The sequence below is a fragment of the Artemia sp. Qi Xiang Cuo genome, chromosome 18 (assembly GCF_049724085.1).
Source record: "Artemia sp. Qi Xiang Cuo chromosome 18, ASM4972408v1, whole genome shotgun sequence".
Lineage (NCBI taxonomy): Eukaryota > Metazoa > Arthropoda > Branchiopoda > Anostraca > Artemiidae > Artemia > Artemia sp. Qi Xiang Cuo.
This window is the reverse complement of record NC_142811.1, coordinates 12793325-12820018: the sequence shown is the minus strand read 5'-3', so window position 1 is coordinate 12820018 and position 26694 is coordinate 12793325. Positions and strand designations below refer to the sequence as shown.

Here is a 26694-nt window from a genome sequence, read left to right as displayed (position 1 = left end):
ATTCAATTTTGAAAAGCTTGTGAACGACTTCACAAAAATGAAGCCAAGGAAATATATATTGCTTAAGTTACTGCACGCAACTTTCAGTTTTCAATTTGTGTGGTAAATGTTCCATCTTGTAACGATTTTTTGGTCTCTAACCAGGTTGCAAAAGGGAAAATCTAAATAAATTACGTTGCTTTAATGTGTATTTGAAGACTAAATTGAAGAGTAGCAGAGTAATTAAATTTTGAGTCTGGACGGGGCCTAAAATTGATCTTTACCCCCCCTGAGGTTTTCTGAAATGGCGCCACTGCTTGTGACAAGAAGCGCCAGTTTCTGTGATTTTTTTTCATGGCAAAAAACGTAAATTATGTCCTAACCAATCGGCTAAGACCTATTGGATAGCTAACGTATATTCAGTGTGTATAAGGGTCATACTGAATTACTATGTTTTGCAATAACTAATGGAAGAGGGTGGGGACATTCCCAAGGGGTAAGAGTGACCAAGCCTCAAAAGGGGATTATTGCCGGGCCAAATTTTTCAGAATATATGAGAGGTGCTTCCGATCAAAATGGAAGCAAAATTTACTCCTTATAGATCACTTCCATTTGGAAGAATGTTTTCAGAGTATGTGTGCAATATGAATGCTAAGGTGGATACTAAAGATAAGCTACCTTATTTCTGCGGAATTATTCTTGGTGTTAAATTAAAGTTTAAATTTCTACGCTCACCTGCACAAAGATGGAAGGGAGAAGAATTAATCGGCAGGTACTGGGCCCCGGCAGGAGGCTCGCGGCAGGCTTCTATGTATGAATTTTCATTATTGCTTGTCTTCTAGCCACAGTTATTTGATTATTCAAGCAAGTCCGATTTCTAACAACAATTTCTACTAAGCTTCAAACTTTTTGTTTTCTTTTTAAAGGTTTTTTGAATTGTTGTAATTCCTTGTCAAAATATATACAAATATTTTTGCATTTGCCAGTTTTTGTTCTTTAAGCAATTTAATGTGTTTTCATACTACTGTCTTTTCAAAGATATTATTTGATTATTTAAGCAAGTCTGAACTCTAACAGCGATTTCTGCTAAACTTCAAACTTTTGGTTTTTGCTTTTAAAATTTTTGAATTGTTGCTGTCCTTTGTAAAAATATATACAAATATTTTTGCAATTACCAGTTTTTTACTCTCTTAGCAACTTCATGTAAACTTCTCCATGCATGAAAATCTTCAATTTTTCCACATAGATGTGACATATGTGAGAACGTTATTGCAATACTGATGTAATCTATATCGTTTTTTGGGTCAGAATATACTAGGATACAAATTTTCCCGAAAAATGAGAAATGCTGTGTCTTTTCAAAGATATTTGAGTATTCAAGCAAGTCCGATTTCTAACAACAATTTGTACAAAGCTTCATACTTTTGATTTTCCTTTTTAAGGTTTTTGAATTGTTGTAATCCCTTGTTAAAATATATACAAATATTTTTGCAATTACCAGTTTTTTGCTGTTTACGCAATGCCTCTTTTATTACGCTTCTTTACCATCTTTCACAAAGCACTTTTGTGAAATAACAAGGCCAATTTCTTTAATTGCCTTTCTCTTCTTTCAAAATCTTTGACCGCAACCTAATTTGACGGAGCATTCCTATTTGCATAATATGTCGAAATATTCGCCTTTGATGTCAATCGATACAAGTTGAAACCCTGAACGTTTATCACCTGAAAACCGGTAATTATGCCCGCCTATTGAAACTAAATATGCAACAGTTCAGGAGTTACTAATATAAAACTGATGGTAACAACTTTTAAATAAACTGATGAAAATGTCTTTTTAAACTAATTTGGAAAAAAACTTTAAAGTCAAGTTGTTCCTTTCAAAATCCTCTACAAGTCCGTGTTAAATTTATTAAACTTGTATTTACCGTTTCCTCAGACAAGTTGAAATGGAATTTGCACGAAAAAGTCTAATTTAGAGAGCCAAGTAAAAAATATTAAAAAAATAGCAAACTCAGATTATATTGCTAGATCAGGGGAACAGATAGAAACCGAAATCGATCCCTTAATGCGTCTGTTGTCGCCATACAAGCTAAAAATATTTAACATGGACGAGATAGCCGGGATTGTTTCTAACCCGTTCCCCCTTAATACGCTAGGCTGTTCCTAATATATTGGTGACGCACCATTTTGACAAACGGTATGCAAATAGTGGGTTTTGAATTTATTCAACTTCCCCTCAACATTTCCTCAAATTTCCACCTTAATATCCTCAGCCTTACTAGTAGAAGTCACAACAAAAGTAGTTGTAGGCTGCAAAAAAGTTGTAGTAGCAGTAGTAATAGTGGTAGTAGTAGTAGCGTAGTAGTAATAGCGGAAGTAGAAGTAATAGTAGTAGTAGTAATAATAATGTTAGTGTGCACGTATTTCATTTTGGCCAATTGATCACCCCGTTAATCAGTCCCTGATAGTTCCAACTTAATGTCTTGAGTCATTCCTGAAATACGCCTTTTTGACAACCCACATGCACACAATGTGTTTTGATTAAGGTCAACACTACCCTCATTATTCCCTGAAATCTTCATCTGAATGCCCTTGGCCTTTCTGGACACCAAAGGTCAAACCTTTCCGCCTTTCCTGATAACAAATACGATATATAAGCAATTGGCAAATTACTTAACTTACAGCCCTTGCCGCAATGGCTGTGGAGAGGGTAGGTTTGTCTTCCCCAGAGGCAGAGATATTTGACCTTTCAACTATGCTGAACAAGTTGGCCATCTGAAATTTTTTATTATAAGTGTTTGGACAAAAAGGTACGTGGGAGGGGGTACGGTGGCCCCCTTATCACTTCTTACTCTGAAAAACGCACTAGATCTTTTTATTTCCAGTCGAATTAGCCCCTTCCTATGTTTCTACGATAACTCGTTTCATACGAAGAACCTTGGTGAAAAAAAAATATATTGTGCCCACGTCAATTTCAAACAGTTCGTGGTAACCAACTGTAAGTAAGGAGTGACCCGGCTCAATAGTAACCGAAACTTTATGGGGGAGGATCTTTTCATAGAGGATGTTTGCTTGGGGGAAGGTACATTTCTATGAAGGGGGCACCGGGTTTCCCGGCATTATTTAAAAAACGATTAGAAATTAAATAAAAAAAAAGTTTTTTTTCAGCTGAAAGTAAGGAGCAACACTAAAACTTAAAACGAACAGAAATTATTACGTATATGAGGGGATTACCCCCAAGTCAATACCTCGGTCTTTACGCTAAAGTTTTTTTTTAGTACTTTCAAAAGAGCTATCTATTCTAATTAACCGGCCATTGTGATTCAGGGGTTCGTGATTCGAACAAAAACTTTACCGTAAAGGGTGAGGAATTGACAAAGGGGACGAACTCCCTTATAAACGTAATAAAAACATACGAATATAGAAGTTCATTGCGTAAGTTAATTCGTGAGTTACGTCAGAACAAAATTTAGAGAAGGCCATTTAGCCAAAAAAAGTAAAACTCATATGCAAATTTCGTATTATTTATTCATATACGGTGAGCCAAAATCAAAGCTGCATTAATTCAAAAACGTTCATAAATTAAATAAAAAAACAAGTTTTTTTTTAACTGAAAGTAAGGAGCGACATTAAAACTTAAAACGAACAGAAATTATTCCGTATATGAAAGGGGCTGTCCCCTCCTCAACGCCTCGCTCTTTAAGTTGAAGTTTGACTCTGTCTCATAACTTTATTTTTTTAAACAATAAAAAACTTTAGCGTAAAGAGCGAGGCGTTTAAGAGGGGACAGCTCCTTTCATATACGTAATAATTTCTGTTCGTTTTAAGTTTTAATGTCGCTCCTTAATTTCAGTTAAAAAAACTTTTTTTTTTATTTGATTTCTGAACGTTTTTGAATTTTTAATTAAGGAGCACCCTTGTGCTGCCTATAATATATTTAGTTTTGATTCTACATGAACAAGTCTATCTTATACACAAAAATATTTGTCTTTCTATTAAAATTCTGAAGATTTTCCTGTATTTCAAATTCTCCAATAGAACCTTATTATTTTCTTAAGAAAAAAGAGGTAATTCTTCAGTTCAGGAGAGTAAAGGGTAATTCTTCACGAAACAGAATTAAAGCCTTACCTAAAGTAATGTATTTCTTATGTATACTATCATAAGGCAGCCATTCCAGAAATTTTGCTTTCCTTTCTTGCCGTGAGAGGGGATCCAAAGATATTGGAATTTCATTTGGATTTCTAAAAAGCAAATAAGGGTTAAATTGATTTTCTGAAAAGAACTTATCATCTGAGACATATTGACAAAAAAGATCCTTTGTAGCAATTTGTGTAGTTGCTGATAAGGTCATTGGGGAAAAATTCACTTTAAAAAATAAGTTGAAAAATTATTTTCAAATATGAAAGAAAATTTCCATCGAGTTGAGACTATACTAAATACTAGACATCGATAATAAAACTTTATAATACAGTAATACAAGGCAGTATCCCGGGGGGGGGGGTACTCGGTTTGAACCCCCCCCCCACCCCGAAATTTTTTACCGAGTCGAAGATAAGTCGAAAATTAGTAAAACCTAGGTAAAAATCAGTATAATTAGTCGAAAACTGAGTCAAAAATTAGTAACCCCCCCCAGAAAAAGTCAAAAATTAGTCAGAGGGAAAAATTTCAATAAAAAAGAAAAAAACAAACAAACAACAAACGAAACTGCGGCCAGTGGAAGGAAAAGACGAAAAATGTAAAACAACGCGGATATTTCGCATGTATCAAAACAAAGCGTCTTCAGCACAAGAAAAACAAGATAAAAAATCAAACTAGAACTAAAAATAAATAAAACCACCACCAAAAAAAAAAATATACAATGGGCACAAACTAATCCACATAGGGAAAAGCAGATATTACTTCAGTGAGAACACCAAAGCAACTGAGATACAAATAAAAAAATGAAATTACATTAATTATTCTGTAGTGAAATGTATGTACCTGGTTTGGGTGAGAAGCTTTCACGGATTTTGCATAAATGTAACATCGATACATGTTTCCAATCGTTGAGACCAATGGGCGGTTTCTTTAGGTCTAGAAAGTATTTAACCCGGGGAAATTTATTAAGTGGTGCGAATAAGTTTCCGTGTTTTTGTGGGAATTTCTATATTTGTAGGACTCACCAACAATTTGTTGAAAGATTTATTGAGTATCGAAATTCAATAAAAAAAAACCGTACAATTAACCAAGCCTTCAGAAACCTTTGTTTCAGCCTTAGCAGAGCATATTTGGTTTCAACTTGATCATTCTATAAAATTTGATGGGGCCTTAGCTATTTCAAATGATAGAGGCTATACTCCATGGGCGCGAGAAGCCATAGAAACTAAAAAACATATGTTTGCTAACCTTTCGATAAATAGGGACAAAGGAAGTTTAAATATTGACTCAATTTATGATAATCTTTTGAAAAGTTAATCAACAGTCAATAAGGGAATTAAGATCTTAAATATTCACCATGGGACTAATTTACCTACTAGACCAAAACGATTTGCTTCCGTATTAGCCAACAAGAGGATTTCACAACAGAATAATTAATGTAATTTCATTTTTTTTTTATCTCAGTTGCTTTGGTGTTCTTACTGAAGTAACTCTAATAGCTGCTTTTCCCTACGTGGGTTAGTTTGCGCGAATTGTGTATTTTTTTTGGTGGTTGGATTTTTTGTTTTTAGTTTGTTTTTTCTTCTTGTGTTTCTTTTGTGCTGAAGACGCCTTGTTTTGATACAGGCGAAATATCCGCAGTGTTTTACATTTTTCGTCTTTTCTTTTAGATAGCCGCAATCTAGTTTGTTGTTTTTTTTTTCATTGGGATTTTTCTCTCTGTTGGTTTTTTGTCAAGGCTGGCCAGCTCGGCTTTAGATCTTTCATAGTTCATGTATTAGATAAAAAGAGCTCGGGTTGTCACAGCCCCCCAGAACCTGGGGGCAGGTATTGTAAGTTATGCCCTGGGGGTGAATAATTGTTTTTATGGTAGGGGTTGTTGTATAAACTTCAGAGAGGGCTCATTTCATCGAAAAATTGAAAGTTCTAGGTCTTTTCTTAAGAATCAAAAGTAATCAGAGGGCATTTATCCCCCCACCTACTCTTGAGGTCAAACTTGAGAGTAAAAACTGAGGATCAACATAACCCCCCAGAGCCTAGGAGAAGGGTTGTAACTTATGCTTGGGGGCATATAAGGTTCTTATGAAAGAAGTGGTCGTGTAAGATTCGGAGAGGATTTAATTAATTAGAAATTGGAATTTTTAGTTCCCTTTTTAAGAATCAAAAGTGATCAGATGGCAACTAGCCCCCCTCCCCTCACGCCCTTTTTCCCCAAATGCATTCGATAAAAATTTTGAGAAAGCCTTTTTTTAAATATTTCAAGTATCAGGAACAAAATTCTAGGGTTGAGCCCCCCCCCCCGCGGGGCCCAGTGGTGGGTATTGTAAGTTATGCCCGGGGCATATAAAGTTTTTATGGAAGGGAAGGTCGTATAAACTGCAGAAGGGACTCGTTTGATTTGAAATTGAAAGTTCTAATTCCTTTCCTAAGACTCAAAAGTGATCGGAGGGCATCTATACCCCTCATCCACTCTCCTTTCCCCAAATACATCCGGTCAAAATTTTGAGATAGCCATTTTCTTCGAAATAGTCCAACGACCATATAACAAAATCTTTGGGGTTACCATAGCCTCCCAGAGCCCCGGGGAAGGGGTGTAGCTTTCGGAGGGGACTCAATTGATTCAATTAATTGATTGGGGGGGGAGTTTCAGTTCTCTTTTTAAGAGTCAAAAGGTATCGGATGGCAACTATCCCTCTACCATTATTTTTCCCCAAATACATCTGATAAACACATTGAGAGAAAAAAGATCATATAACAAAAACTCCGAGGTTTGTACAACCCGCCAGAACCCGAAGGCAGGTGTTGTAATTATGTCCCGGGGATATATAAGGTTTTTTTTATGGAAGGGGTGGTTGTATAAAGTTTGGAAGGGACTCATTTGATTGGAAATTGAAAGTTCTAATTCTCTTTTTAAGGCTTAAAAGGGACTAGAGGGCAGCTACCCCCCCTGCCCTATTTTCCCAAAATCCATCCGATCTATTTTTGAGATGGCCATTTTTTAAAGTAAGTTAAAAAATCAGATAAAAAAAACTCCAGGGTCTGCGCAACCCCCAAGGTCCGGGAGCAACTTTTGTAAGTTATGCCCTAGGGGCATATAACGTTTTTGGTTGAGGGTTTTTTTAAATAGTTTAAAGATCAGACAAGCCCGACCCTCACTCTAACTAAAAAAAAAAACTTAATAATGTTATTTTATTCCGAAACTTATGGAAGCTGAAGCCTGTCCCTCCATAGCCCGATCCTCCTTCTTTCACCCCTACAAAAACTTATAAGATGACAAATCATGGGATCTCACCCCCTGGGTCTCCCTCCATGGCCTGACCCACCACCAAAATAAAATTAAAAACACTTATTAACGATATTTTATTCCAAAAATATGGGAGCTGACTCCTTGCTCCCCCCGGGAAAAACTTATCAACGATTCATTATTACAAAAATATTGGGAGCTTATCCCTGGTCCTTCCTTCATGGCCCAACCCCCTCCAAAAAACAGTTTATCAACGGTATTTTATTCCATGAATCATGGGAGCTGACCCCTGACCCTCCCTCCATGGATCAACCCCCCGCCCCCAAAAAACTTATTGACGATATTTTATTCCAAAATTCTGGCACCTCAGCCCTGGCCCACCATGGCCCAACCCACCAAAAAAACCACTTATTAACAATACAGTATTTCAAAACTTAAGGGAGCTGACCCCTGGCCCTCCATGGCGTGATCCCCTTCCCCCTTGAAAAAATTATGAATGATGAATTATGGGAGCTATCCCATGGCCCTACTTCCATGGCCCTAACCCCCCCCCCCCAAAAAAAAAAAGAAGAAAACAACAAAAAAAATTAAAAACTTGTTAATAATATCTTATTCCAAAAATATGGGAGCTGACCCCTGCCCCTCCCTCCATGGCCCTCCTAACGACGCAGTAGGTTATAGACTTTTACAGTGAGAGAAAAAGCAATTCTCAAACTCTTTTTTGTAGAGATTTTTGTTCGTTTCAAGCATGATTTGTACATTCAATTTAAGTTTCACTTGTTTTAAGATTTATTTATTCATTTATATTAGTACCTGTTGAATGTTTTGTTTGCTATGATCGTTTATTTTAATTTCTGCTCGTTTTGGGTTTTATTTATTATTCTTTAGTAGTAATTTGTGGTCGATTTGAGTTTGAAATATTGTAGGTTTCAGTTTCTTCCGATCTTAAGTTTAATATAGCCTTTACTTTTGTTTTAAAATTTTCTTTTCGGAAATTTTTTTAACTAATAATTAAAAAAAAGAAAACGACAGTAATTTCAGCCTGTGGACAAAAAGAAACCAAAAGACAAAAGCAGATATTTCGGCAAGGGCCTCCGTAAAGTCGTCTTCAGTGCTCGAAAAAAAAAACGAAAAAAACTAACCTTTTGAAGGGAACTCTAACAGACCCGAAAACCCAACTACTCCCGAACTATTTTTGTAAGTTAAAAAAGAAGATGCAAGAGAGAAAAGACGGAGAACTTGAGAACAGCAAGAATAATTATGAATAGTTATAAATATTGAAAAATGATAAAAATGATATACGTAAGCGAAAAATGAAACCACGACCTATTCTTGCAGCCTGAACACACAAAACGCCCAAAAATATTGCATTTTACTAACAACTATATTTAGAAAAACCAAATCACCAGCATCAGCATCAGCACTAGGTCTGGGAGAGTTTTATCTTCCCATCTTATTCCATGACCTCCCAGAGGCTTTGATGTGTTCCTTAAGATGAAGTCCGTCGAAACCGTCTATTCGAATGGGGATACAATGCGACACTGCTTAAGTCCTGATTCTATACGAAACCGGCCACTAACCTCATTTCCTCATGGAGTACATCAAAACCTCTGGGAGGCTTTCCTATGTTTCCAATATTTTCCTAGGAGGAGGTTTAGATTTCAGAAAGTTTTTTCCAAAAAACCATCGTATTATTTCTTGAGAATGGTACAAAAAGACTTATGACACCTCACAATCATCATTTATCATAAATACATTTTAGGTAAAAGGCCTTCAAGTTGCTCCCAGCGAGCATGCAATGACTAACCGAAATTTAGAAAAACCAAATCATCAGCATACTCTAGGTCTGGGAGAGTTTTATCTTCCCATATTATTCCATGACCTCCCAGAGGCTTTGGTGTGTTCCTTAAGATGAAGTCCGTCGAAACCGTCTATTCGAATGGGGATACAATGCGACACTGCTTAAGTCCTGATTCTATACGAAACCGGCCACTAACCTCATTTCCTCATGGAATACATCAAAACCTCTGGGAGGCTTTCCTATTTTTCCAATATTTTCCTAGGAGGAGGTTTAGATTTCAGAAAGTTTTTTCCAAAAAACTATCGGATTATTTCTTGAGAATGGTAAAAAAAGACTTATGACACCTCACAATCATCATTTATCATAAATACATTTTAGGTAAAAGGCCTTCAAGTTGCTCCCAGCGAGCATGCAATGACTAACCGAAATTTAGAAAAACCAAATCATCAGCATACTCTAGGTCTGGGAGAGTTTTATCTTCCCATATTATTCCATCACCTCCCAGAGGCTTTGGTGTGTTCCTTAAGATGAAGTCCGTCGAAACCATCCATTCGAATGGGGATGCAATGCGACACTGCTTAAGTCCTGATTCTATACGAAACCGGCCACTAACCTCATTTCCTACCGTAACAGCAGTAATGCTGTTCTCGTACATATCACTAACTATATAATGATAGGACCTTCACTAAAACTCTTCTATCGGTTAAACCGAACGCTGGTTCACAAATTACAAAACTGAGGACTAAAATAATCTAATGATTCGGGCCTTTCTGAGGTATTAATCTAAAAGTGAAAATTTGTTTCGATGCAGCCTCTCCCCTTTCCTAAAATCATACTTTCTTTCTAAAATCACGTCTTAAAACTTTATCGGCAGCATCTATTAGTCTAAAAAAGTTCATCTTAAAAGTTTCATCTAAGTCTAAAAACCTTCGTAGGGGGACTAGTTGCCCTCCAATCACTTTCGACTATGAACCTTTTTTTTAGCCCTTCGTATTTTTAATCGAATGAGCCCTTTTCAAAGTTCTTGAGACAACTCCTTCGATGTCAACACCTGATGCCTTTTCATTTTTTAATCTTTTTAGTACTGTCTCTAGCTCTTCCTTGCAACATAAATCTTCCTAATTGTCACAAACTTCTTATTCTTTTCTACATCACTTCCTCTAACTTATTAGGGTTTATTCTTGGAATGCTCACCTTATCTCTCCTTAGCACTTTCCTTATCAAACAGTTCGTGGTAACGAACTGTAAATATGGAGCAACCCAGATCAATAGTAACCAAAACTCTAAAAAAACCGAATTTTGATACCAGTAGATATCAAAAGAATCGGCTTATTATGCTGATTTCAAATATATAAGTTTCATTAAACTTTTTCATTCAAAATTTTTTTACTTAATCACTATTTTATGCCCGTTCCTATCTTTAATTAAATAAAAAAAAACAAGTTTTTTTAAACTGAAAGTAAGGAGCGACATTAAAACTTAAAACGAACAGAAATTATTCCGCTCTTTACACTAAAGTTTTTTATTGTTTAAAAAAAATGGAGTTGTGAGAAAGTCAAACTTTAGCGTAAAGAGCAAAGCGTTGAGGAGGGGACAGCCCCTTTCATATACGGAATAATTTCTGTTCGTTTTAAGTTTTAATGTTGCTCCTTACTTTCAGTTAATAAAACTTGTTTTTTTATTTAATTTTTGAATGTTTTTGAATTAATGCAGGTTTCGATCTTGGCTCACAGTATATGAATAATTGAAAGAAAATTTTCATATTAATTTACTTTTATTTGGTTAAATGGCTTTCTTGAAAGTTCTTTTATTTTACTTACGAAGGTTTTTATTAATAAGAAATACAATTAAGTTACGAATTAATTTACGTAACGAACTTCTATATTAATATATTTTTAATACGTATATTAGGGGGTTTGCCCCTAATCAATACCTTGCTCTTTAAGTGAAAGTTCGAATTTTGTTCCAATTCTTCAAAAATGACCGCTTAATCACAAAGGCCGTTAATTAGAATAAATAGCTCTTATGAAGGTACTAAAAAATCTCTGGCTTAAAGAGTGAGGTATTGACTAAGGCGTGAACCCAATCATATATGTAATATTTTCTGTTCGTTTAAAGTTTTGATGTTGCTGCTGTTGCAGTTGAAAAACTTGTTTTTTATATTTAATTTCTGATCTTTTTTTAAATAATGCTGGGAAGTCCGGCGTCCCCTTCATAGCAATGTCCCTTCCCCCATAAAAACTTCCTTCATGGAAAGCATAACCCCCAACCCCAGGCACGTACGCAGGAATTTGTTTCAGGGGGGCCAATTTGTTTCGGGGGGCCAAATTTTTGTAGATAGGAGCTTGAAACCTCTACAGTAGGGTTCTCTGATACGCGGAATATTATGGTGTGTTTTTCATTAAGGTTCTATAGATTTTAGGGGGTCTTTACCCCTTTTTTCGAAAATCAGCTAAATTTTCTCAGGCGCGTAACTTTTGATTGATGGGATTGAACTTAATGAACAGTATATATTTGAAATCAGCATTAAAATTCGATTCTTTTGATGTATCTAGTTGTATCAAAATACTGTTTTCTAGAGTTTTGGTTACCATTGAGCGATGTCCAAATAACCAATACTAGATGTTTACATTTGCTAAAGTTCATAACTTTCAGCCCTCCTCCTGGGGGCTTCGAGGGATTAAGTCATCCTAAAAGACATAGTTACAATATTTTCGACAATGTTGAAAAAAATGGCTATCACAAAATTTGGATCAGGTGACTTTGGGAAAAAAATGAGCGTGGGAGGGGGCCTAGTTGCCCTCCAATTCTTTTGGTCACTTAAAAAGAGCGCTAGAAGTTTTCATTTCCGTTCGAATGAGCCCTCCTACGATATTGGAAGACCAATTGATCGATACGATCACCCCTGGAAAAAAATCAAATAAACACGCATGCGTGATCTTACTTCTGACAAAAACGCAAAGTTCCACACTTTTGTAGATAGGAGCTTGAAACCTCTACAGTAGGGTTCTCTGATACGCTGAATATGATGGTGTGATTTTCATTAAGGTTCTATAACCTTTAGGGGGTCTTTCCCCCTTTTTTCGAAAATCAGCCAAAGTTTCTCAGGCGCGTAACTTTTGATAGGTTGATGAAACTTATATATTTGAAATCAGAATTAAAATCTGATTCTTTTGATGTATTTATTGGTATCAAAATTCCGTTTTTTCGAGTTTCGGTTACCATTGAGCCGGGTCGCTCCTTACTTACAGTTCGTTACCTCGAACTGTTTGATTAAACAAAACAAAAACAAGCTTTCTCAACTGAAAGTAAGGATCTAAATTTAAAATTAAAACGGACAGGATTTATTACGCATAGAGGGGAAGGGGGTAGGCCTATCCTCTATACCTCGCTCTTTATGCTAAAGTTACCTATTTAGAAGTTTTAAAAGAGCTTATTATTCTAATTAAACGGCCTTTGTGATTCAGGAGTCATTCTTAAATAAATGGAACCAAAAAAAATATCAAACTTTAGCGTAAGGATTGAGGTATTGAGGAGAGGGCATCCCCCTCATATACATAATAGTTTCTGTCCGTTTTAAGCTTAATGTTGCTCCTTACTTTCGGTTGAGAAAACTTGTTTTTTTATTTAATTCCTGCTCGTTTTTTAATTAGGCCTGGGAGATATGGCTCCCCCTCCATGGAAATTTCCCTTTCCCCATGAAAAATTCCTCCATAGAAAGATTCTCCCAGGTAACCTCCTCCCACCTCCACCTAAAAAATACCCCCTGAAAAACGTCTGTATACTTCCCAGTAACCAATGCTATTTATAAACAATGGGCAAAGTTTTAGCTTGCAGCCCCACCCTCCGGGAATGTGAGGGGTTGTCATCCTCAAAGACATGGCTATTAAATTTGTTGACTATGCTGAAGAAAAAGGCTATCTCAAGATTTTTATCGGGCGAACTTCGGAATAAAATGAGGGTGTGGGATGGGGGCTAGCTGCCCTCCAATAAATTTGGTCACTTAAAAAGGGCGCTAAAACTTTTGGTTTCCCGTCCAATGAGCGCTCTCTCGATCTTCTAAGATCACTGGTTCGATACGATAAACCCTGGGGATTAAAAAAAAAAAAAAAATAAAAAAAAAAAGAAAACACGTATTCGTGATATTTCTTCCGGCAAAAAATGTAAAATTCCGCATTTTTGTACATAGGAGCTTGAACCCTCTATAGTAGGGTTGTATGGCATGCTGGATCTGATGGTGTCATCTTCATTAAGATCCCTTGATGTTTTTGGAGTGTTTCACCCCTATTTCAAAAATTTGTCAAATTTTCTCAGGCTCGTAACTTTAGATGGACAACATTAAATTTGATGAATTCTACATATTTTAAATAAGCATCAAAACCCAATTCTTTTGATTTATCTATTGTTATCAAAACTCTGGTTCTTAGAGTACGACTACTTTTGAGCTGCTACCTACTTACAACTCGTGACCACGAACTGTTTGACTGGAACAAGTCTAGACTGACTATTCGTTAATTTTTTAACAAGCCAATACAATATTTTACTAAAAGACCGTCTGGCCACATCTTTCCGGTCTACGACATCTTATCCATGACCTTCACTTTACACCTCCTTAATCCATAGAAACCATTAAATGGCTTTTCTACAACTTCAAATAAATATGTGACATCAGTTGCTTCATAATGTAACCTGTTTTTAAACTGCAAAAAATATTTACAGAAAAAATTCTCTGGATTTTTTTTGGTTCTCTGGTTTTATTAAATAAAGACGATTTTTTCACGTGAAAGTAAAGAGCAACATTAAAACCTAAAACGAGCAGAATCTATCACGGTTTAAAGTTTTTTTGCTAAATCATGGCTATGCATTGTTCACACTGACGGCGAATTTTTAAAGATAATTGTCTGAGGGGGGATTTTCATGTGAGCATTTGCCCTCGGGGAGTGGATGGATGGTCCATGAGAATTGTTATCTAAGGGGAAATTTTTACGGAGAGATCATCTGGACACCTTAAAATTTGGACCTATAAATTAAATTTAATGACGATATTTCATTTCTATAAGAATAAATACTCGCTTGCTTTTAAACCACAGGCACTAAAAACAAAAAATGTTACAGTTTTGAGCATCTGCAATGAACTGACTCATACTGTAAAAATACTCTGAAGAAACCGTTATACACTGTAAAAAAATTGATTTCCAATAAAATGTTTTGCTCGAATTCAAACAAGTAAAAAAAAATCCAATTTTTTCTGTTGACTTGCTTATTGAATTCCAACAAATTATTGAAATTATTAAGATGCACTTTTCAGTTGAAAAAATGTAATTTTCGACGCAAATAGGCGTCGAAAATTACATTTCGACGCCTAAAATGGCCAAACCATTAAAATGGCCAAACCATTTTAATTAAAATGGTTTGGACGTCGACAGTTGATTAAAATTTCTAGAATATCATATTTGACTATGGCTAAATTTAAAGTGAATTCCTGAACAAATGTTCTTATGAAAATGCATAACTTTATTTACAAATAATTTTAGCTTATAATTAATATTTTGGAGCAATGGAAAATATCATATGATTTTTCAATTATTTATGACTTATGTAATAGTTACAGTGTATTAATAAAGTAAGAACAATCTTTGTAAGAACAGTGTAAGAACAATGTTTTTTGGCCTTTTCTACATAAACACAAGTTCGGACTTATTAAATACTAATATCATACTTTACGGGATTATTTCTGTAATACAGGGTTGCCACCGCTGGTGATTTATCACCAGATCTGGTGATTTTTCATCCTCTTGGTAATTTTTCTGGTGATTTCATTGAATCTGGTGATTTTTGGTGATTTTTGTTTTTAAATTGGTGATTTTCATTTAATTTGGTGATTTTCTACAAAAGTGGTTGACATTTTATGCATGATTGGTTTCCACTGTCTTACTGAGGTGAAATAATCACTGACTTTTATATTTTATGTCTTGCTTTATTCGGTATTTCAAAAAAATGGCGTTATTTTGAGCTTTTCTGTATCATTTTAGCTTGGCAATCGGCTTCCCCGTAGTTACAAATTTTGATTTATGAATACATGTGTCCCATATGGGCCATGTATGCTATAATCAGATTGAGGCTCAGAAACGAAAAAAAAAAATCTCAGGTAAAGAAAGTATAGTCCCACATGAACATAAATTCCGAAGCATCGGATAGGTTTTTTTTTCCATGGGACTTAACAGTCTTAGGGAAAGGAAAGAAAATATTCTAGATTTTGAACGCAACATATATTTTGTTTTTAGTGTCTTGAACAGACTAAACAGAGAGATTGTCATAATTCATTTTGGTTCTTTAGGCTTTTGTCAAACCTACTTGTCTATGATACATACAGAAACGTGCATACTTCACCCTTACCAGGACTGAGATTAGGCTTAGCTTAACTAGGTTTCTGATGGGAGTATGTTCAGAAATTAATCATTAGCATTAAAGTAAATGGGCTCTTGAGGGAGAAGTTTAAAAACTAAATTTTAATCTGATTTTCTTATGCGCAGAATGCTGGCATGGGACAAGTCTCACTAGAAATGTTTAATAGTTGATGCTACATTAAATTTAAGCTTGCTGGACTTAAGGCTGAAATAACTTCAGTAAAGTTGTTCTGTTCTATTATTCCCGCAGTTGGCAAGTAATCTTGAGACAAAGAGAGGATACATGCTTTATTCCTTTCTTTCAAGCCCTTTTTTATTGTTCTTTCTCGCCAGTTACATTGTATTACCATTTTGTGCCTACCATTCAGCAGATGCAACCAGGAGTGTAAAGTCAAATAATTTACATGGCTGCCACATAAATGTTTTTATGTATCATTAAAGACTAATTGAAGTTATTAACAATAAGTTATTAGTAGTTAATTGGCCTTGATCTTTGACGCCTTACATTTAAATCTTGATCTTGAGTATATTGGTAACTATGAAGTTTTTTTTGGGACGTTTTCTTGTCTGGGTCATAAGGCTAATGCTCAAATCTTCCTCATCATCTTGTAGTTTCTTGTCATGATGTCTTGTCAGCATCATTGATATGCTGTCATAGATCCAAAAAATAAAAGTACCTGAACCTTAACATTGATGATTTGGACAGATAGTTTTGATCACTGAGGCACACAGACGATGCAATCCATTCCAAAACTGGCGACAATCCAGTAAAATTTTGGTCACTCCTGTCTGAATATAAGGATGAAGAAGGCAATTTTTTTTTCCTACCTTGCGGAAATTCATGGGTATCCTGATGGCACGGTCACACTCAAGTGCTGCAGCAGAGAGACAGTTTTCGCTGCTAAAGATCATCAAAAGTCCCCTCAAAAATAAATTAGAGCCAGAAACTGCTTTGATGAAAGCGCTTTGATGAATGGGCACAGGTTTTTTGAAGACCCAACAACATAGGAAATATCCTCATCACTAGTCACAAAGGCTAGGCTGTGCAAAAGGGAAGACCAGCAGCACAAAATACGTTATTATTGGATAACCTTTAATATTTTTATCAATTTCTGTATGATATTTGAAGAGCACAGAATTGTTTTTTCATTTAAATCTTCGTCAACGTGATATGATCCTATATATTTGATATGATTTATTACGATATACTATATTTGATATAATTTGATTTGAATTACAGATTTTGATTTGATATTATTTGTTGGTTTCCTTGTGTATAATTTGTACTGCCATTTAGGACTAGTACATGATCAATACAAGGTTTTTGCTAAATTGTAGTAGAAAGGACGGTTAATTAAAGAACATGTATTTCTGCCTAATATGGAACTAATGAATAATAGTCAACGTTGCCTTGTACTTCAAATAGTTTGTCTTTGGCTAAAGTTATCCTTCTCACTTTGAATTCGAGGACAGGACTCATGGATAGCTATGAGGATACTCAACTTATTCACGGTCACCTTTCTTATGTCTACACTGCTTATCTAACTTGTTAGCTTAAAGATAAACTTTAGCATTAGACCTAAAATTCTTGAAGATTCAAAGTAGGTCTTTGGAATTCATTCGCGAGTTCACAAATTTACGCATTAATTAACATAGCTAGAGACAATTAATTTATTACAGGGGGAGGGGGGCAACTTCACCAGGTATATTTAGTAAAGTTGTGGGTTCGCAAAAGGAATGCTGTCAAAAACTTATTGATGAAATCTGTTTCTGCTGGCTGGTAGAATTGCGTGCTCTCAGGCCCATGGATTTTTTGCTAAGATGCTTTTTTTGTGGGATACCTCAAAATCACAGTATTTAAAAGGTCGGCCAGAGCATGACTCTTGTCAAAGGGATCAGGAAAATAAGATTTATCAACGCTTGTCCAATATTTCAGCTTTGACTTGACCCATTACAATTTTCCAGAAATTAAAGGCGACTAATAGAAATCGACACCATTTGAGTGGCCTTTTTCAGAGCTATTGTTTACCATTAAGGATACCAACTGTGGCAGGGGGATTAAAAACATTCATAAGCAAATGAAATTCGATTTGAGGACGAAAGAGGATTATTGTGGTTATTCTTTTCAATGGAAACCTAGAAAAAAGAAAAGATTTCGCAAAGTAAAGACAAAGAAAAGTAAAAAAGTAGTTAAATAAATAAAAAGATTCTTTTAATCCAGAAACAGGATTTTAGGTTTCAATTTCAGTTTTGACTGGAATTCCACTTTTTGGTATAAATTCTCTTCCTTCTTGAGCATTAACCTTTGAAAAACATAACCTCTTGGCTCAGGGTGCCCAACGCGTCTTTTTGGTGTGAAGCCCATCATTATTGACCACCAATTTTTTGTGATTTTGGTGAAATACTGGTGATTTTTCTTGATTTTCCTGGTGAAAAACTGGTGATTTTGGGGGATTTTCTTGGTGAAAAAAGGGTGATTTTTATTTCGTTGTGGTGGGCGACCCTGCTGTAGTATAATTACTTGAGTTTCGCCTGAAAGTGACGATTCCACTAAACTTTATAATGAGTGGAAAAGTCTGCCTCTGAGCATAAGAAGGACCTGTTTGGGCTTATATCTGAAACTGGTATTGATGACCATTCCTGGCTGCTGTTAGAACAACCAACTTGTTTATTGTTCGACAAGATTGTAGGCCTAATAGACTGAACAGCTATAGTAATGGAAATCCAATTAAAGAACAGGAAATCCAACAAACAAGATGGAAATCCAATAAGAATCTTAAAATCCAACATTTTGTGTTTGAAAATTCAATTCAGGTATGGGAATCCAACATTCTATTTCTCAACAGATTGGATATTCAGTAATGATAATGCAATTCCGAATGGTCTCTAATATTCAATCTAAGCTGTTGAAATTCCAATTTTGCTGTTAATAAACATTGCAAACAATTTTTTTTTGAATCTCGAAAAAAAAATTTTACAATGTAATAAGTATAGCATCCTTTGATTGTATTCAGATTAGTGATGGACTAGGTGTTATGAATCCTTACTGATGAAACAGTTCGTGGTAACGAACTGAAGTAAGGAGCGACCTGGCTCAATGGTAACCGAAACTCTAAAAAACGGAATTTTGATACCAATAGATACATCAAAAGAATTAGATTTTAATTCTGATTTCAAATATAGAAGTTTCATCAAGTTAAATCTTACCTATTAAAAGTTACGCGCCTGAGAAAATTTGGCTGATTTTCGAAAAAAGGGGGAAAGACCCCCTAATAGTTATAGAACCTTAATGAAAATCATACCATCATATTCAGCGTATTAGAGAACCCTACTGTAGAGGTTTCAAGCTCCTATCTACAAAAATGTGGAATTTTCCATTTTTTGCCAGAAGAAAGATCACGGGTGCGTGTTTATTTGTTTTTTTTTTCCCCCAGGGGTGATCGTATCGACCCAGTAGTCCTAGAATATCGTGGGAGGGCTCACTGGAACGGAAATTAAAAGTTCTAGTGCCCTTTTTAAGTGACAAAAAATGGAGGGCAACTAGGCCCCCTCCCACGCTCATTTTTTTCCCAAAGTCACCCGATCAAAATTTCGAGATAGCCATTTTGTTCAGCATGGTCGAAAATATTATAACTATGTCTTTTAGGATGACTTAATCCCTCGAAGCCCCCAGGGAGAGGGCTGAAAGTTATGAACTTTACCCAATGTTAACATATAGTATTGGTTACTGGGACCCGGCTAAATGGTAACCAAAACTCTAGAAAACGGTCTTTTGATACAAATAGATACATCAGAAGAATCAGATTTTTATGCTGATTTTAAATATATAAGTTTCATCAAGTTTAATTTTACCCATAAGAAGTTACGTGCGTGAAAAAATTTGCCTGATTTTCAAAAAAAGGACAAAGACCCCCTAAAAGTTATAGAACCTTAATGAAAATCACACCATCATAATACGCGTATCAGAGAACCCTACTGTAGAGGATTCAAGCTGGTATCTACAAAAGAATGGAATTTTGCATTTTTTGCCAGAAGAAAGATCAGGGAGGTGTGTTCATTTGTTTTTTTTCCCCAGGGGTGATCGTATCGACCCAGTGGTCCCGTAGTATTATAAGAAAGGTCATTCAAACAGATATTCAAAGTTCTAGTGCCTTATTTAAGTGACCAAAAAAAATGGAGGGCAACTAGGCCCCCTCCCACGCTCATTTTTTTCCCAAAGTCACCTGATCAAAATTTTGAGAAAACCATTTTGTTCAGCATGTTCGAAAATATTATAAGTATGTCTTTTAGGATGACTTAATCCCCCGAAGTTCCCGGGAGGAGGGCTGCAAGTTATGAACTTTACCCAATGTTAACATATAGCATTGGTTATTGTGAAGTATACAGTACAGACGTTTTCAGGGGAGATTTTTCCCGGTCGTGGGGGGGGGCGGGGGTTATGTGGGAGGATCTTTCCATGAAGGAAGTTTTCATGGGGGAAGGGACATTGCTATGAAGGGGACGCCAGATCTCCCAGCATTATTTATAAGAAGATCAGAAATTAAATATAAAAAACAAGTTTTTTAACTGCAACAGCAGGAGCATCAAAAATTTAATCGAACAGAAAATATTACATGTATGATTGGGTTCACCCCCTAGTTAATACCTGACTCTTTAAGCCAGAGATCTTTTAGTACTTTCATAAGAGGTATTTATTCTAATTAACGGCCTTTGTGATTAAGCGGTCAGTTTTAAAGAATTGGAACAAAATTTGAACTTTCGCTTAAAGAGCAAGGTATGGACTAGGGGGCGAACCCCCTAATATACGTATTAAAAATATATGAATATAGAAGTTCGTTACGTAAATTAATTCGTAAGTTATGTATATTTAATACTAATAAAAACGTTCGTAAATAAAATGAAACAAGTTTCGAGAAAGCCATTTAACCAAATAAAAGTAAAATTAATATGAAAATTTTGTTTTAATTATTCATGTACTGTGAGCAAAGATCAAAACCTGCATTTATTCAAAAACATTCAAAAATTAAATAGAAAAAAACAAGTTTTTTTAACTTAAAGTAAGAAGCGACATTAAAGCTAAAAAAGAATAGAAATTATTCCGTATATTAAAGGGCCTGTCCCCTCATCAACGCCTTGCTCTTTACGCTAAAGTTTGACTTTCTCACAACCCAATTTTTTTTAAACAATAAAAAACTTTAGCGTAAAGAGCAAGGCGTTGAGTAGGGGACAGCCCCTTTCATAGACGGAATAATTTCTGTTCGTTTTAAGTTTTAACGTCGTTCCTTACTTTCAGTTAAAAAAACTTTTTATTTAATCCAACATAAAAAATGGCTTATGGTATTTCTCTTCCTTATTTGTTAATTCTAATAGTCACGCGAGATGCTCTACTCAATTTATTATCAATTTTACTTTGTTTCTATTTCACGTTCAGTTTCCAGGTCTCTTCTGTTTTTGATTGAGAGACTATATTGACGTTTTTTTTAAACTGGACGAAGTGTCTGAAATCTTCTCTTTTTACTCACTCTTCTCTAGTTTCATCTTTTCTTATATTAAGTTTTGGAGATATTTTAGGCTTTTTTTTCATGTTGTATAGAAAAAAGACAGCTGTTTCATTTTTGTCAAACTCCACTCGGTCGTCTCTTTGGAAAAGATGAGAGAGGCAATCAAAAGGACTGTCTCCTTTGAAAAGACGCTAAAAGGTCAATCAAATTCAAATTTGGGGAAGATACTTTCTTGAAAGAATGCTTCCTTTATAAGAAAGCAATGGGAAAATAAAGTAATATGGAATTTCCCTTTATGTTTATTAAAGTTATTAATTGTTTTATTTAATAATACTGAGGAGTATTTTTTTTTTGTTTCTAGAACCAAAATTTGCGTTTTAATATATATTTTTGTATTAGATTTAAAAATAGTATCATTTATTTATTGTCCATGATTTTACAATATTCGAGTGATTTTGCAGTTAGTTTTTTGGGAAACTAAACCTCGTCTCAAATGTTGACATTTTATACTTTCCGCCGAAGCTTGCCATCAATTTTTATTCTTTCCAATAAATGAGAACACTACCTTTTCCGATTTATGTTCACATTGTTGTTAATAGTTTAATAGATTGTTAGTGTTTTTTATTTTAATCAGGAAAACAACTGGAGTTTAACTAAAATCTTAAGCTCCTTCAAACATGTAAAGGCTACCTGAAATAATCGCCCAAAATGACCTGCAAAGCTTCTGATAAGATATATAATTTTTCAGATAAAAATATTTTTTCTGATTAAAATATATATTTTTCAGAATTTGAAAAATTCTGAAATTTTTCTTGTAGTTGTTGCATATACCTTAAAAATTTTGACAACTCTTTCCTTGTAGTTCTTGGTTAAAAAAAAACAAAAAAAAAATTAGAAAAAAATCAGAAGCTAAGAAGAGCCCTACTACTAACAACTCACAGCAGCACCAAAAGGCCCGAGGCCAACACAGCTACGCACACTCTTCCTCCATCCCAATATATTCAAAGTCTCCCTCTTTAAATCCTTCCAGGAAGTTCCCATTTCACTACAAGTTTTCCTTACGCATTCTTTCACCCCAACCGTGGATGACCTGCTTTCCGTTTAACTCTACACGGTTGGCCGAAAAGGACAGTCTTCGGCAATCTGTCACCCTTCCTCCTGACAACGTGCCCTAGCAATATCAACTTTTCTCTCATTATAACCCTAGAAAGTGGGATTGAACAACAGAACAGTCTACTGTTTGAAATACGATCAGTCAACCTGATACCCAGAACAATCCGTAGGCAATTTCTCTGGAAAACATCTAGCAAATCTTCATCCGCTTTTCGGAGTGCCCATGCTTCAGAGCCATATTTGACTGTTGTTATCACTTTAGCTTCTAAACTTCTAATCTTGGTTTGCAGACTTATCTTCCTATTTTTCTAAACTTTTTTTAACTGTGAAAAAACACCCTGAGCCTTGGCTATTCTACTTTTAACATTTTCACTGCTCCAAGCGTCTTTCCTAATAATACTACCAAGGTAAATGAAGCTGTCCACCTGATATATCTATTCGTTACTCAACGTCACCTTTTTATCTTCACTTATTCCTAGCTTTAGTGACTTAGTCTTCTTAACATTAATTTTTATACCTACTCTAGCACGCTAAACTCGCAAAACATCTAAAATTCATTTAGTTTGCTCACACTTTCACCTAGGATGCTTAATTCATCAGCATCAGTTAAGTCTACGAGATTTTTTCCTCCCCATTTGATTTTGTGGTCTCCCAGTGCCTTTCCTGTACTCCTTAAGATACAGTCTATCAAAATGATCCATATTATAGGGGATAGAACAACCCAGCTTAACTCCTCATTTAATGCGAAACCAGCTGCCAGCTTCATTTCCTACCTTAACCGCAGCAGTGTTATTCTCGTGCAGAGCAGTAATCGCTTTGATGTATTTGTCTCGTATATCATACAAGGGCAAGATCTTCGCTAAGGCTCTTCTATCAACAGGCTGTTCTGTCTTCTATCAACATCGCTTGGTCATAATCTATAAAACTGAGGACCAAAGGTGTTTGATAACTCAGGCACTTTTCAATTATTAACCTAAGAGTAAAAATTTGGTCAACACATCCTCTACCTTTTCTAAAACGACACTGTTCTTTTCTTAAAACTTTGTCAACAACATCTCTCAATCAAAAAGTATCAAATTACTAAGTAACTTTCTACCTACAGAGACCAGACCAATGCCTCTATAATTACCATACTCACTCTTACCACCTTTCTTATATAGTCTTTCAATTAAGGTTTTCCTAAAAACGCTAGGTACTTCCCCTTTTTCAAAAATAAAATTCATAACCTTCAATAACTTCTTTCTAACCTCATAGCCACCATATTTAAAAACTCATTTACCACACTATCAGTACCTGGAGCATTATTGTTTTTCAATCCTTTTAGTACAGTCGCTAATTCTTCCTAACAAAACAAATCTTACTTCACATCCAAGGTATTACAAACTTTTTCATTTTCCTCTATATCTTCTTCTGTAACTCTATCTCGGTTAAGCATATTATAAAAATTTTCTGCCCATCTCTCTTTAACTCTTTTCTTATCACTAATTATGGGGCCATTCCTATCTTTATCTGGGACATGTCTGGGTTGACTACCCCCTCTTAATTTATATACATGCGAGTAAAATATTTTCCTATTATGCCGTCTAGCTGCATCTTCCAGACATTCGACAATTTTATCCATTGCCTCCACTTCACGCCTCTTTAGTTCATATTTTAATGCTTTCTCCACTTTTTTACATTCCTTTTGTTTTGTTTGATCTATCACTCAGATAATTTTTGTAAAAGCCCCTTCTCCTTTCTATTAAACATGAAGCTTTTTCACTAATATGCCTAGATGCGCTCCTAACTTTCTTTCCAAAGACACCATCAGCAACTTTGCAAATTGTTTTCCAAAAATTATTCCATCTATCGTCCACATTGTCAAATTTTGAATTCTCCTGTTTAGTATTCAACTATTCCTGGAAAGTTTCTCTCAAATTCTCATTCTGTAGTCTACCAATATCATAACATCCCGGAAGGTGGTTACCCTTCCAAAATTTCAGCTTTAAATTAACCCTAGACACTATTAGATGCTGATCTTTACTTTTAACATCAATAACAGCACTTCTATATAACCTGGTATCTTGTATTGATAATGCCAATCTTCGGTTTACAATAACACAATGAATAAGGTTTGCTGTCTTACCATCACTTGAATACCATGTTAACTTAGGTACCATTTTTTACGAAACACCGTATTGATTATCAGTAGATACCTAAAAATTGCAGCAGTTTGTAGCCATTGCTGTTTTATTTTCCTACACCGAATTTACCTAGGCTAGGATATCATCTATCTTCATTTCTACCGAACTGGGCGTTAAAATCTCCCAGTAATAACATCATATTTCTGCGTAGGACCCTGTCTATTTGCTCTTGTAACTGTAAGTAAAATTCAACTGAGTCGCTAGTATCTCTGTCAGTCAGTTCTAGGGGGGCATATACTACTATAACTGATATTCTGAAATTTTTAGTCATAAAATGAGCGATTCCCAGCCTTCGCAGCCTAAAAAATTCTTAGCAGATACCTAATTTATCATAAGCCCTACTCCCCATCTACCTAGGGGAGAGTCGGGTACGTCGGGACGCGGGGCCGTTGAGACACGTGTACTTTTGACAGAAAACTTTAAGCTAAAAATCTGCCACTACTCAAACCTCAAACGCCATCTCTTGGACTATCTGTGATTTTTGCTTTGCGAAATTCTACGGTACTCTTAAGTAAGCAGCTTCTGGAAAATTGCTTATAGCCCATTAGATAGAGAAATTTATGAGCTTTTCGATGGTATAAATTTTGCTGTGTTCTTCTGCCAATTAGTGGCTGATCTAATTTTTTTTTCTTACGTTCGTACTGTTAGGGTACTCTGGGACGCGTGTTCCGGGGTACACTGGGACAGGTTCAAGTTCATTGTATCCCAGGGTACCCTTGATTGCTTTAGCCTAGAGAACTTTCAAGAGTATTGTTGGGGTTCCACCTCTGTTTCTTTTCCTTTCATATAAATGACCTGTTTTCGTTTTTCTAGTTACATTTGCTTACAGTATGCTTTTAAACGACAGGTTAAATTCTCGTTGGTAACTTAGAGGCGTCACATTAAGCAAGCTTTGAAGTAAGTTCTATTTTTGCAATTCCTGGTTCGGAGTTATTGAAATATAAAGCTAAGAGAGTAGAATTGGGTTTGAATGGGGAAGAAAATGATTGGCTGGGCCAAGCGAAGGTCCACCCCTATGAACAGTTGTGTACAAAATATTATTTAGATTTAGTCTACTTTGAGACCCCGTATAGGGAGTCTGTAATAGGAATTTATAGATGTGTTTATTGTGACCGTTTGGAAGAATACAAGTAAGGTATTTTCTACAAACTATGTACTAGCTTTCGTAACTCAGGCAGGGTAGGAATGGAGCTACGAGGTACCGTCATAATTTTATTGACAGGGGGGTTTGTTACCTCCAACGAGAGAGTTAGAGATTTTCTAGCCGTAACCCAAGGCGGGTACATTTGGCTTTAGAAAGTGGCCATTTGACCACTCGATCGCGTTATCATACCCTGGGATAGGGTATACTGTAAATAGGGTAGTAGCAAACCCGATATTTGCAGAACCGGTGTGGTAGACGCGGGAATCACATCAAAATTTGGGGCCGGGGCTTTCCCCTCCAATAAGCGGTGACACCCGGATATTACCACGCCAGTGGCGTTGTGGCCTACCGGTATAACACTGGTGGCCAAATACCACGAACAAGTATACTTCTCGTCTTATGTTGACTTCTTTCTTTCGTTTTTCTACTTTCGATGGGCCTTGTGTTATTAGGTAGCTACAACAATCCTAAAAAAAAATCCCAAAAATCACATATTTTACAATCCAGGCCAATCGTAGCACCTTCAACACATAAAATAAATTCCACTAGTTTAAAATAAATTCCAACAATCATTAAAAAAAATCACTTCAAATCTATAATCTATAATCTGAAACTCATAAAAATCCTATACTATTTCTACATTCCCTAAAAATTTACTCATTTTTTTTCATAAAATAAACTCCACTAATTCAAATCTAAGTCTTCCAATCTAAGACCTCAGATCTTAAACCCACAATCTAAGTTTCAAATACTTCAAATCTGAACTCTAGGCTATAATTTTTTTTCTTTATATCATACGAAATCATATATTATTTCTATATTCCATAAAACTATATTCAATCAGAAGCTCCATACATTCTAATTATTCAATAAAATTTAAATCTTACCTAATATATAAACTTAGAAGAACTTAAACTTAGTATATAAACTAAAAACTCTTTCTTTCTTTTTATAATGTCAAAAACGAGGAAAGCAAAAACGCTTTACGCCTGGAATGAGGAAGACATGAAGAAAGCAGCACAAGCTCCCCTTTTTGGGATGCCACTTCCAGTAGCTGCTGAAGTTTACAATGTCAAGCGGTCAACTCTTAGCAGATATGTCACTGCGTTTCGTAACAGAACGGATGAAGAAAAAGAAGAGTTTAGTTATACTCCCGCCTATGACAACAGGCGAGTATTTACGATT

At 35.5% G+C, this 26694-nt stretch overlaps 1 protein-coding gene across 1 annotated transcript in view; it reads right to left on the bottom strand.

The window, feature by feature from the left end:
- The window catches only part of LOC148941216 (neuroligin-1-like), a 284000-nt gene that overhangs the window by 96630 nt on the left and 160676 nt on the right, over positions 1-26694 (bottom strand). The window contains exon 6 of the mRNA XM_089104121.1: positions 4108-4220. Within this exon, the coding sequence (XP_088960247.1) occupies positions 4108-4220 (113 nt within the window). The remainder of the gene's footprint in view (positions 1-4107; positions 4221-26694) is intronic.